General features: G+C 46.5%; 1 protein-coding gene across 3 annotated transcripts in view; it reads left to right on the top strand.

The window, feature by feature from the left end:
* The window catches only part of LOC146035311 (ankyrin repeat domain-containing protein 49-like), a 154,042-nt gene that overhangs the window by 80,437 nt on the left and 59,759 nt on the right, over positions 1-13,846 (top strand). For 2 of the 3 annotated variants that reach the window (XM_083158675.1, XM_083158674.1), the window contains exon 4: positions 12,603-13,098. The exons of the other annotated variant lie outside the window; for it this stretch is intronic. In XM_083158675.1, the coding sequence (XP_083014801.1) occupies positions 12,603-12,750 (148 nt within the window). In that variant the 3' untranslated portion in view covers positions 12,751-13,098. Of the gene's footprint in view, positions 1-12,602; positions 13,099-13,846 lie in introns of those variants that run through there. 3 annotated transcript variants of the gene reach the window in all.

The raw sequence follows: 13,846 nt of genomic DNA, 5'->3' as shown, positions 1-13,846 counted from the left end.
TTCTGGCAACATCACCTCTTTCCATTGTAGTATATGTACCCCGTACTGTCTATGGGCAGTATTCAATGAGAAAAATTCTCCGTGTTTTATGGCGAGTTTGTGCTTTTCTCGCGTTGGATGGAGACTTTTGCTCTCAAAAAGTGAACCACCCTATTCAATGTGATATTTTCGCCGTCTTTCTAAGTGATTTTCGCCGTGTCTCTCCGTGTAGCAATTCTCCATCTTTTCATGGAGAAGTGGAATGTGAACTTTTACAATAAAAGTTTTTTTGTTTTAATTTTGGTGTCAAAAAATCATGAATTTTAATCTGTCTTATTCATGTGCTTATAGCATATGTATATATATTTAATTTAAAAAAAATTATTTTTTTTTTTATTTTTTTTTACACAGAGCAGCCAGCAGGGGGCCGGGAGCCGAGCCACTCATTAGATATTCATATATTCACTGCACCCGATCATTGCATATGCACGATCGGGTGCAGTGAATACCCGACCCGCTATTGGCTCTCCCGGGGGGGCAGCCTGTGCTGCCTTGCTCTGGGGAACCCACCTCCCCCCCACATACGTTCTGGGGCAGGCAGGGAGACTTCCATCTCCCTGCCTGCCACCGTCCTCGGGCTCCCTGCGGCGTCACCTCATACGCCGGATTGGCTGATACTTGCCGCAAGCAGCGGCGAGTATCAGTCACATTGAATAGTGTATAAAGTGCCGTCACAGAGAATCTCCAAACATGGAGAATCTCCGCAAAAACACAGCGAGTGCATGGCGAGCGAAAAAAAATGCTCGCCATGCACGGAGAATAATCACATTGAATACTGCCCTATGTAATAGGGTGTGAGTTCTGTGCGGAGGCGCAATCTCCTCTGTAGTGCGCCAGAACATTGCAACACTAGAATTAGAAAAGTGATCAGATACAAGCAGCCCATACATAACACCTGGGGGAAATTTACCATCAATAGGGAAGTAGGATGCCACCACTTCATGTATGGCTGCTGCCACCGCTGCTGCCACATATGCCTCTCGCGTCAGGTCGGGCTTAGCTGGGAGATCGCCGGACACATTGGCGCAGGGCACGGCAGGCTGCACACTGGAGGGGGGATGCACGCAGGTCAGAGGCTGCACGCTGGTGGGGAGGTGCACGCAGGTCGGAGGCTGCACACTGGAGGGGGGATGCACGCAGGTCGGAGGCTGCACGCTGGTGGGGGGCTGCACGCAGGTCGGAGGCTGCACGCTGGTGGGGGGGTGCACGGAGGTCGGAGGCTGCACGCTGGTGGGGTGCTTGGCCTCTACATTATTAAGCCTCGCAGACTGTAAGGAGCAGAGGAAGAGACATCATGAGCTGTGACTACAGAACTCTCCGCAGTACAAGCACTTTCTACCATGGAAGCAATAGAACAGATCAGAGCAGTGGAACCAGCTGTAACTTCACCATTGTGGCTTATAATTTATTGTTATAACTATTCGTACCGGTGTCAGCAGGTATAATAATATTATAGCAATGTATAGTGACTGAGAGAAGGTCCGCTCAGCTTTCTTACTGTATATTCACTAAGTTTCATATACTGTCAGTAATATATAACAGTTGTTAGGGTAACACTCGCTGGAGGGACCAAGTGACCATGTCCCTAGGCACCAGGTAGTATGCACTAGCACACAAAGGGGGGGGGGGGGTACTCAGTAACTAGACCCCGCCCGTCACAGCATAATTACATGAGTAGCGGGTCTGTGGTCTTTATCTCCAATAGGACTCAAGGCACTTATCAGAACCCCTCCCACTGTGCAGGGGAGTGACAGTCATAGATTAAGAGCAGCACTGCTAATTGGACGACCACTAGATGAATATGTATATGTGTGTGTGTGTGTATGTATGTGATTGTATAGATATATATAATTAAATACCTTCCAACTTGACCCACTCCAGAATGGACAAAATGCTCTGTTCTTGGACTAGTTTAATTATATATGACCATCGGTGTGGTTGCCATCGATGGTGATATTGCATGTGGTCATCAATGGTGGAAATCTACAGTATGCATTTGTGGTTTCAACAACCAATGGTCATCCCTTTTATGTGATTGACGGGCTCATAGACCAATCAGTACCACGGACACTGGTGTTATGTTGCACCATCGATGAAGGCAAACCATCTGATTCTCCATCAATAGCAAAAATGTTTTATTCTACATCAGCCATAAACCATCAATCACAATGAATCATCGATGGTGGTTGTCCATCCCTGCTCTTATTTTTGGATTACTATCACCTTTCTTAACAAGTATCTAGTTCAACCCAGATTACAGCAATCATAATATCAGAGGGAAGCCCAGGAACAGAGCATTGTGTCCCTCCTGGAATGGGTCATGTTGGGAGAAACCCCCCTCTTAGATCCTGCGTTTCCCCTGGTATGAGGGTCACCAGCAGGGGTGCCAGATCATCCCGTTAATAAGTGCACATATGAATTACACAGGTCACAGGGGTCAGAGGTCATACCAACTGTCATTACATCCGATGAGCAGTCCAGATTTTTTTTAACACAGGTTCTGGGACTAAATTTGACTGCTCATTGGAAACAATGAGAGTTGGTATGAACTCTGGGACCTGTGTATTTCATATGTGTGCTTATTACAGGGATGATCTGACAACCCTGGTCACCATGGCGCATGGGCAGTTAGTGGCAGTTAGTCAGGCAGGAGGAGAATGGGCAGGAGGCAGCTACTGGCAGGAGAAGGAGCACACTGCACACAGCCAAAAATGGGACAGGGGATCTCCAGGGGGAACCTACATGTACGACAGCAGCAGAAGGGCTTGCAGAACTACAAAGCCCAGCAAGGTGGGGAGACGGAGGCTTCAGTGTTGTTAATGTGAGAGCCTGTGAGGCTAAAGGTTAAACGTGAGTGTTACTACACAACATGCCCACATTATGTACCCCTAATGCTACATACAGGGAGCGTCACCAACCCATGTACCCCCTAATGCTACATACAGGGAGCGTCACCAACCCATGTACCCCCTAATGCTACATACAGGGAGTGTGACCCATCCATGTACCCCCAATGCTACATACAGGGAGTGTCACCCGCCCATGTACCCCCTAATTCTACATACAGGCAGCATAACCCACCCATGTACCCCTAATTTTACATAACAATAATGTTCCATCTGTCGTTGGCATGCAAAACACTTGAATTGCCCCCATTTTTGTTACATGGATGTTCAATACATGTAAAAAAAACTTAAGTAAAAGTGTGGAAATTTGTACACATCAAGAATAACAATACAATATACCTATCCCCCTATCTAGGCTACAGAACTGGACAAATAACGCCCAGATACACCCAATATTGCGTGAGCTCCCCCTATTGCGGCCTGTGATCATCTTCTATTTGCAATGTACAACCCATACATATAACAGCGCACTTACATTCCTCCTGGGTGCAGGGATGCACATTTTGCTGCAAAGACAGCCCATAATATCAGAGGTAACTGCTGAAATTTAGCGATAAATCAAGAGAGCATATAATGCACGTCTTGTCCTGACAACTCCAGAGTCTCAGGTGATCAAGTCCCTGTGACACAGAGCACTTGTGATGTCATATTGATGTCATGGGACAAGATGGCCGCCATGCAGAAAAAAATTAAAGCAAAAGAGTATCAAATTATGTTTAGGGATAAGTGAGGGCAGAACAGCGCACATCCCAACTGTCCTGATTCACAGGCCTCAAAGGGGAATAGGGAAATGTACAAATAATCACCTTTGCCTGCGATTTTACCTCCAAACCTATGGATTTACTATTCAGCGGTTTGGAGAGCAATTGGCGGGTGGATGAAGGGGATTTGTAACAATTTTAAGGAAAATTAGTTTTTATAATGGAGGAAAGTTTTATGTCCTATTGACAACAATGTTATTGTAATTGACTGATATATTTTGTGGATAGGACTACCTAGTGAATCATTAGCATTGTAACACATATATATATATTTTTTTACCATATATATTATTTCTACTTTTTATTATAATAAAGAAAACAATTTATTTATTAACACATTGTGTCAATCATTCTTTAAGCACACCCACTAGCATTAAGCAGTGAAGGTTAGCGCAGGATATACCCACACCTCCCGTTTTTGCACATAACACCGTCATACACTCACCCCTATATACTGATAAAACATTGGGATATGTGCAGCAGTTATACAGTTGGCAAAATCATTATTATCAGTAGGGATAATACAGTTACTAAAAGGGCGACAGAGAAAGGGGGCGTAGTGCGAGGCTTATATTCCGTGACTGCCTCCATGAGCCATGACCCCGCCCCTATGAACCGTGACTCCACCCCTTTTTGTGCGCAATTATATGCTGTTAAGGAGTCACCAAACATTATTAGTTATACCATGGGGGCAATGTTATTTAATTAATATATTGGGGGGGGGGGGGGGGGCAAATTATAATCAGAAGTAGCAATACTTCATTAGATTGAAGGGCAATATGAAGTGATCACTAATGTGGGCAAAAAATCATTATTATTTTACAGAAATATAATTGGTGGTCACATAATAAAATATTAATTGTTGCTACCATTATAAAGACTTTTATTGCCCCTGTTAGCAAAAACATAACATTTATTTATTTATTTACAGTGTCTTATATAGCGCAGCAGATTCCGTTGCGCTTTACAATAGTAGACAGTGATAAAACAAACTGGGTAACAACAGACAGACTTGGAGGTAGGAGGACCCTGCTGCAAGCTTACACTCTATAGGGACATAGGAGGGAAACACAAGGACAGGCACCAGTAATAGCATAGCAGTCCCACCAAGTTACAAGTCCAGAAGGGAAGCTATATAATACATAAGTGCCTCAGAGGGTTATGCGTGTGGTACTTAAATATGATAGGCTGCCTGAAGAAGTGAGTTTTCAGGGGACGCTTGAAAGTTTGGAGGCTAGCGGAGAGTCTTATTGTGCGTGGAAGGGCATTCCATAGGACGGAAGCATAACATTGGTCCTTATTCAGATCTGATCGCAGTGCAAATTTGTTCTCAAAATGGGCAAAACCATGTGCACTGCAGGTGGGGCAGATGTAACATGTATGGAGAGACAATCGATTTGTGTGAGTTATTTTGTTTCTGTGCAGGGTAAATACTGGCTGCATTATTTTTACACTGCAATTTAGATTTCAGTTTCAACACACCACACCAAAAATTAACTCTCTCTGCACATGTTACATCTGCCCCACCTGCAGTGCACATGGATTTGCCCATTTTGAGAACAAATTTGTACTGCGATCAGATCTGAATAAGGGCCATTGTCCCTTAGTTTTTTTTTGATAAACAATATGGTACTTGTGTAGTTTCACGGCGGCAGCTTATGCCAGTAGCGTAAGCGTAGTGCATTGCGGAATCCTCTGCGCTAGTGCCGGGCACATCGCTGTCATACATGTTATAGAAGAAAAAAGTCATAGAAGAAAAAAGCTGTCATAGAAGAAAAAAGATTTCATTCAGCTAGTAGAAAGAATTTCGTTACGGTCAGAACAGTCAAACTCTGGAACTCTCTTCCCAGAGAGGTGGTAACGGCTGGCTCATTAAATGCGTTCAAGGCAAAGTTGGACAAACATTTACTGGAGAAAAACATCCATGGGTACAAATAAGAAATATAATTTGTCTGTAAAATACCAGAACCTACCAAATCAGCAATGGATATCTATACCAGGTTGAACTAGATAGACGCAAGTCTTTTTTCAGCCTTACCTACTATGTAACTATGTAACATGTCATTGGTTTGTGGTGTGAGGCGACAGCTTGTGCAGAACAGCCGGCAGTTACTCATGGGCGCAGCTAGGCCGAGCGATGGCCATCTCTTGTAGGTAACAGAGAGGATAAATGATGAGGAGATGGCACTATTACTGGGGTACCCTGCTGAGTACCAAAACATACAGCCGTGCCCACTCTGCAACACTATGGGCCTTATTCTAGTTCACTCTTTCTGACAAAATCCTTCTTAGATGGACAAAACCATGTGCACTGCAGGGGGGCAGATGTAAAATGTGCAGAGAGAATTAGATTTGGGTCATTACGTCACGCCGCGGTTATGGCTTCCTTTCCCGAGTCCCAGCAGCTGGCTTCTCAGTGGAGGATCAGATGATGTGACTGCGCAGTCACAATGTGCTACCGCGGCAGCTGGGAACTCCGAGCCGGGCGGCGCGCGGGCAGCGGGCTCAAGCGGCAGACAGTGAAGGGGCGGGGGTGAGTGACTACCTTGCTGCTGGGGAGAGTTGCCCGGGCCCCTACTCTCTGTCAGGTCTTGTACTGATATCATGTGACCACAGTTACCTGTTCCATACTTACATCGGCACGGTCTTGTACTGCCATCATGTGACCACAGTTACCTGTTCTATCCGTACATCGGCACGGTCTTGTACTGACATCATGTGACCACAGTTACCTGTTCCCTATTTACATCGGCACAGTCTTGTACTGACATCATGTGACCACAGTTACCTGTTCTATCCGTACATTGGCACGGTCTTGTACTGACATCATGTGACCACAGTTACATGTTCCATACTTACATCGGCACGGTCTTGTACTGACATCATGTGACCACAGTTACCTGTTCTATACTTACACCGGCACGGTCTTGTACTGACATCATGTGACCACAGTTACCTGTTCTATAGTTACATCGGCACGGTCTTGTACTGACATCATGTGACCACAGTTACCTGTTCCATACTTACATCGGCACGGTCTTGTACTGACATCATGTGACCACAGTTACCTGTTCCATACTTACATCGGCACAGTCTTGTACTGACATCATGTGACCACAGTTACCTGTTCCATACTGACATCGGCACGGTCTTGTACTGACATCATGTGACCACAGTTACCTGTTCCATACTGACATCGGCACGGTCTTGTACTGACATCATGTGACCACAGTTACCTGTTCCATACTGACATCGGCACGGTCTTGTACTGACATCATGTGACCACAGTTACCTGTTCCATACTTACAGCGGCACGGTCTTGTACTGACATCATGTGACCACAGTTACCTGTTCTATACGTACATCGGCACGGTCTTGTACTGATATCATGTGACCACAGTTACCTGTTCCATACTTACATCGGCACGGTCTTGTACTGCCATCATGTGACCACAATTACCTGTTTTATCCGTACATCGGCACGGTCTTGTACTGACATCATGTGACCACGGTTACCTGTTCCCTATTTACATCGGCACAGTCTTGTACTGACATCATGTGACCACAGTTACCTGTTCTATCCGTACATTGGCACGGTCTTGTACTGACATCATGTGACCACAGTTACCTGTTCTATACGTACATTGGCACGGTCTTGTACTGACATCATGTGACCACAATTACATGTTCCATACTTACATCGGCACGGTCTTGTACTGACATCATGTGACCACAGTTACCTGTTCTATACTTACACCGGCACGGTCTTGTACTGACATCATGTGACCACAGTTACCTGTTCTATAGTTACATCCGCACGGTCTTGTACTGACATCATGTGACCACAGTTACCTGTTCCATACTTACATCGGCACGGTCTTTTACTGACATCATGTGACCACAGTTACCTGTTCCATACTTACACCGGCACAGTCTTGTACTGACATCATGTGACCACAGTTACCTGTTCTATACGTACATCGGCACGGTCTTGTACTGATATCATGTGACCACAGTTACCTGTTCCATACTTACACCGGCACAGTCTTGTACTGACATCATGTGACCACAGTTACCTGTTCCATACTTACACCGGCACAGTCTTTTACTGACATTGGAGTGATCCCCATAAATCGCAGGCTGGATTGTGCTCGGGAACTACAGTATATTATATGAGGTCATCCTGATCAGCAGTAGCCTAATTGGTCAGTGTATATTGTCACATTCAGTAGAGAGAGAGATAAAGTATTAGCCAGTCAGCTACTAACTCTCATTTCACAGTATCCCATTGACAGGTCGAGAGTGTCTGGATAGACAGTCAATAGGTCCACATTGACAATGGTCGACAAATGAAAAAGCCGACATGAATTTTTCCTGGGTCGTCTTTTCTTCATTTTTTGGCCTTTTTCAATCTTTATACGGCAAAGTGGGCTGAGCGCAGGGGTAGTGGAGAAGGGTGAGGAGAGCGCTATACTAATTGGGGATCCACACGATCAGGTGTTGACATAAAAAAAACCTGAAAAACCCATGACGATATTTCCATGTGTCAACCTTTTCCATGTCGACTTTTTGTGAGTGTCAGTCTTGTTCATGTCTAACTTTTCTCACTGTTGACCTTGTGCATGATGTCGACCTTTTCCATGTGATCCTGGGTCCAGCAATCCTGGGTCCAGGGTCCTTAGAAATCCAGTGGGGGACCTGTGAAAGTAAATTCTCCTTACCCAGGTCCTCCGGCGAAGATCGGTCCTCTGATGGAGAGGTGCTGAAGTTTCATCTTCAGCGCCTCTCCTCCGAATGATTCTATTGGCCGCCTAGCAGCCAATCAGGAGCCGAGAAATTTGGCGCCTTTCCATCAGTGCGATGGTTACGGGGACACTTGCGGTTTGTTATTTTCTGAAGATCCCGTGGACTACGACGGTCCCAAGAGGACCCCAGGACACCTGACCCAGGGCTACCTATGGGCTCAAGAAAGGTAAGTATCAGTATGTGTGTGATTTGGTTGTATTAAACTTTTATTTTTCAGTGTGTGTTTTTTTAACTAGTTCTATTACTGTGGAACTACTAGTGCCAGCGGGCCCTTTAATGCCCCGCATGCTGGGACTTGTGGTTCTCCAAGACCCCGCATATGGGGGAGGCTTGCTGGGACTCATAGATTCACAGTTTTAGACAATAGTTTTTCATTCGAATTATTACACTTTAATCAGCCCAGTACCCAACGCCCAGGGGTACCGGGGACAGCACCAGGCTTCAGCCTGGCCAGGTAAGTCCTGGAGGGGGGGGGGCTTTATTGGGGGGTCCCCACTTCCCCAGGACCCCTGGCCAGGCTGACTGGTCAGTAGGGTTAATACTTTGGCTGGGTGGACTTGTATAAAAAGTCTCCCCCCGGCTGTGGCATTAACCCGCTGTCTGGTTGGGCCTGGGGCTGGTTTAAAAAAAATCAGCGGCACCCTACTCAAATGTTTCCCTGATCTATTAAAACCAGCCCCGGCTCTTTGAGCCTGGTGCTGGTTACGGCCCCGTAGTTGGGACCTCACGCCGTTTTTTTATATTGATTTTTTATTTTTTTACACATTGCAGCCTGCACGGATATGACTGATCCGGGCAGACTGCCTATACGAATTCGTATTAGCGCCCATATATACGGCCACTAATACAAATGAATACGAATGAATACGCCATCGGGGTTTACAAAGCAGTCATATTTGACTGCTTTGTAAATTACCATCCCGAACACGAATTTGCATATGGCTAAAACAGCCGTATACATTTGTATTCATTTGTATTAAGAACACGAATATGAAATATCGTATTCGTATTCTTAGTAAATTTCCCCCTTTATATCTCTTGCTTTTTTTATAAATGATGCTTGGTTGTTGGGGCAGATGACCGGCTAGTACCGGGTCTAATTTAAGGATATGGCAGTTTTTACAAAGTACTTTTTTAATATCTCTTTCGGTGTCACTGTACTGGGTGATAAAAGGACAAAATAATGTTTTATTGTCCCTCTCTGCCTTCTTATTATACATCAAAAGATCTGACCTATGTATTAGCTTCTTTTGAATTATTTTGGGTTTCCAGGACTAAAGGCCCATACACACTTGACGATTTTCACCTGAAAATCGGTGAAAAAAGGCGTTTTCACCGATTTTCACCTGAAAATCGCCCAGTGTGTATGCACAAGAGATTGCCGACTAGCGATGATGCGCGCTCCCGCATCATCGCTAGCAAAGTCTCTTGTCGGCTGGTTTTACCAGCATGTCTAGAGATGATGGATGGGTTTCCATCCATCATCGCTAGGTGTGTACGCTGCCACGGCCGCCGGGCTGAAAGATTAGCCACTTTCAGCCCGGCGGACCGCCCCGCTGCCTCCCCTTCTCCCTCCCTCTGCTCTGTCCCCCTGCTGTATAGTTACGTTTAATGGTGCAGGGAGTCGGGACTGGAGTCTGCCTGACGCCGCCACATGGGGGAATGTGGAGATCGCCGGGCGCAGGGTGTCAGTGTCACACAGAGCAGGGAGCCGGCTCTTCCGTTCAGCAGCCTGTCCAGCTCCCCCGCAGCAGCACCCAAATATATAACAGCACCCAATCTATAGATTGTAAGCTTGCAGCAGGGCCCTCCTACCTCCAAGTCTGTATGTTGTTACCCAGTTTGTTTTATCACTGTCTACTATTGTAAAGCGCAACGGAATCTGCTGCGCTATATAAGAACCTGTAAATAAATAAATAAATAAATATAACACTGCCACCAATGTCTATATTAGCCAGTAATATATACATTGCTGGCCCATGCCAGCAATGTATATATTACTGGTACCCCTGCCCACCAATGTTTATTTATATTAGCCAGTAATATATACATTGCTGGCCCATGCCAGCAATGTATATATTACTGGTACCCCTGCCCACCAATGTTTATTTATATTAGCCAGTAATATATACATTGCTGGCCCATGCCAGCAATGTATATATTACTGGTACAACTACCCACCAATGTTTATTTTTATTACTGGTACCCACAGGGCCGGTGCAAGCAGGTTTATGCTCCACGGGGTGGTGGTGATGCTGCTTCCGCATCGCTCCATGGGGGACGGCGGGTGATGCAGCGAGGGCCGCTGCGTCGGTCTATGGGGGTGGCGGGTTATGCGGGGAGGGTCACCGAGTCACTCCACAGGGAGGGGGGGGGCAGCCACCGAGTCGCTCCACGGGGGTGGGGGAAGAGTTGCGTCTGGCACCACTCACCTCGATTGAGGGGGGGGGGTTGCTCCCAAGTGCTGCCCTTCAGTGGCCGGTGCCCCAGGCAAATACCTTATGCTGCATAGTGGTGGCACCAGCCCTGGGTACCCCTGCCCACCAATGTTTATTTTTTAGCCAGTAATAATTGGATACTGACAAACGTCTGATTGACAGCCGTTGTCCATTTTGGGGCAGGCTACTGCCATTTTCTGGGAGTTTGCCAGAAAATATAGGTGTTCCTCAGTCATTAGGGAGTCATCAGCGCCCTTTTTCTGCCCCACGGCCATCACAGTGCTAATCAGTCCTGGCTTTCTCTGCACTGCGAACAGGGGGAAAAATCATTTGATGGTGAATGGTTTCTACCAAATGAAATTGCAGCTGTGCACATGGGTGGTATTTTGCCCCGGGTGGGGCGGTGTTTATCTGATCGCTGGGCTTCAAATATATGCAGCTCAGCAATCAATTCTGAATCAGGCCCCAAGAACAGAAATGCTCTGAATAAAATGGGCCCTGCTCCCACCCTTGGAATTCAAACCCAGCCCATTATGTAAATAGCCATAATGAAAGATTTTAGCAAAGTCTTTCGCCTCCTGAAAATCTCTTGCTCTTAGGGGAAAATAGCTCAGTGTGTACGCACTACTTTGGTGACAGATATATCTTTCACAGATTTTGGCAAAGTCTTTTGAAATTAAAATCTTCTAGTGTGTATGGGCCTTTACTTTTCTGGATATCCGTTTCATTGAATCTGTTTCTATATATTTGATTGTATGTCAAACATATGTACATTAGTGCAGTTCCTGCGTAATCTCATGAACTGAGAAAGGGGAATATTTTGTTTCCATTTACTAAGATGGCAACTTTGTAAGTCCAGGTAGCTATTACTGTCTACCTGTTTAAAGTTTATGTGTTTGTATTTGTCCCAGCAGCTCGAAATCTTTTGTATTTATTACTAGATCTAGAAATTCTATGCTATTGGCACTTATATTATGTGTGAATTTTAGATTATAGGCCCTTATTCTGATCGGTGCGGCCAGAGCCGATTATGCGGCCAGGACCGTGCGTGCGAAACCCCGCCTTCCATACGGATCGCGAACTCCGTCCGTATGCGGTAAGAAGCTGTCCGAACGGACCGCACGTGTATTTTTCACGGAATACGCCTCCTCCATCTAAGGGAACCTCCCCCATCATTCGATGGTCGCAGACCATCGAATGCAGGACCGAGTGCTCCACCAGCTCCCGCAACCTCAGACCAGACGGACATTTTTCCGTGCAAAAGCAGGGATCTGGGCGGGCAGCTGACATCCGGCGATGTCATATATCCGCCCCCTACACGTGCGTCACCGCCGCATTACCATACGTACGCCCAGCGTTTTCATGGGAACGCCCATGAAACGCGGGGCGTATGCATATGGTAATGAGCCCAAATAGCCCTTCACGCCCCTCTCCACCCCCTGTTCGGAGTGTTCACATATCATGCGGGATTTGGCCGTACGCCCCGCTCGCACATGCGCAGAGACGCCTCTGCACATGCGCAGACACAAAACATCGGCGGGCCGTACGCACGCGGATATATCCGCACCGACCAGAATAAGGGCCATAGTTATTCACATAAATATAATTCATAAATACTTCAAATTCATCATTACTTCCATTCCAAACTACAGATGGAGCGCCTGTGGTTCTTGCAGGGGCTGGCGGTCAGATCGGCAGCCGGCGGAAGGGGAAGCGCGTGCATCCACTTATTATGGAGCTCCCCGACGCTTCGCCGATAGTCCTCACCGCCGGATCCCACCTCCCTGCTCCTACCCCTAACCCTGTCCGTCTCCCTGAAACTGAAACCCACGCCACCCGGAAACTGGGACGCTAGAAGACGGCCTGAGAGCGATGCGCTACTCTCTGTGTAGTCTTCTAGTTAGATGATGTCTGGGCCGTTACTTCAGCAGGAACTATTACCAGGAGAGCGTATACTGTACCAGCGCACAGAAATAATAAATGTCAGCTCCATAGGTATTCATCTTATTCTTACAGCTCCACTCCTAGCCGTAGCAATGTACAAATATTTTGTTATTTTGCCTGACAGTGCCCTGAGCTGAGCGTCTTGTTATTGTAGAAATACTGGTCTTATCAGTAACACCTGTGGAGCCCAAGTGCAATATCCCCCTCATACAGTAGGACCCACCCCACCTGCTTGCAGTGCAAAAGGTAGAAAAGGCTCCGGCACAATGCCAGGCAGCTTACTACCAACAGCACCATCATTCCCAACAAATCACATGAAAGATGGCGGCTCTTGCATAAGGTGGGGGGTGGTGTGTGTGTGTGGGGAGGGGGGGGGGGTCCTTCTGCATGCATACTGCTCTGGGTGCACCCATTCATCTCCAGTAATTGCTGAGCATACGGTGTATTTCCCCCACAGCTCTGCCTCTGCTCTATGAGATGTTCCTTATAATTGCATGTGACTCATTCTGGTACAGTGAATGGGTGATGTAACTAACTATGTGTTGTTCATTGGTCTGACATTGTCTTGTAATCAGTCTTTATTTTGACCCCACTGCTGCTCTGTACCCGGCGGGACTTATTCTGAGGAATAGAGGATTTATTTATATAATGAGGAATCAAAGGGGGCGATTTTCTTCCACATTGTTGCTGGTTTAATGCATACTTGCCTACTTTTGAAACTGCTTTCAGGGAGATTCCATACCTCCCAACTTGTGCATGGTTAATATTGTGACCCGCCGCCCCAGAGGAGCGGCCGACCCAGAATGGGGGTGGGGCTACAAAAAGTGAGTGTGGTCTCCAGTAAAGTGGGCGTGGCCCAATGTAGAAACACCCATTTTCATCATTTTGGGGGCATGCCTCCTCCTTGCACTAAAGAGATGCCATGCACACTGCATCTCTTCAGCGATTACCG

Source organism: Crinia signifera, chromosome 9, assembly GCF_055691185.1.
Source record: "Crinia signifera chromosome 9, ASM5569118v1, whole genome shotgun sequence".
Lineage (NCBI taxonomy): Eukaryota > Metazoa > Chordata > Amphibia > Anura > Myobatrachidae > Crinia > Crinia signifera.
The sequence above is the reverse complement of the archived record's forward strand: the minus strand, read 5'-3'. Positions and strand labels throughout refer to the sequence as shown.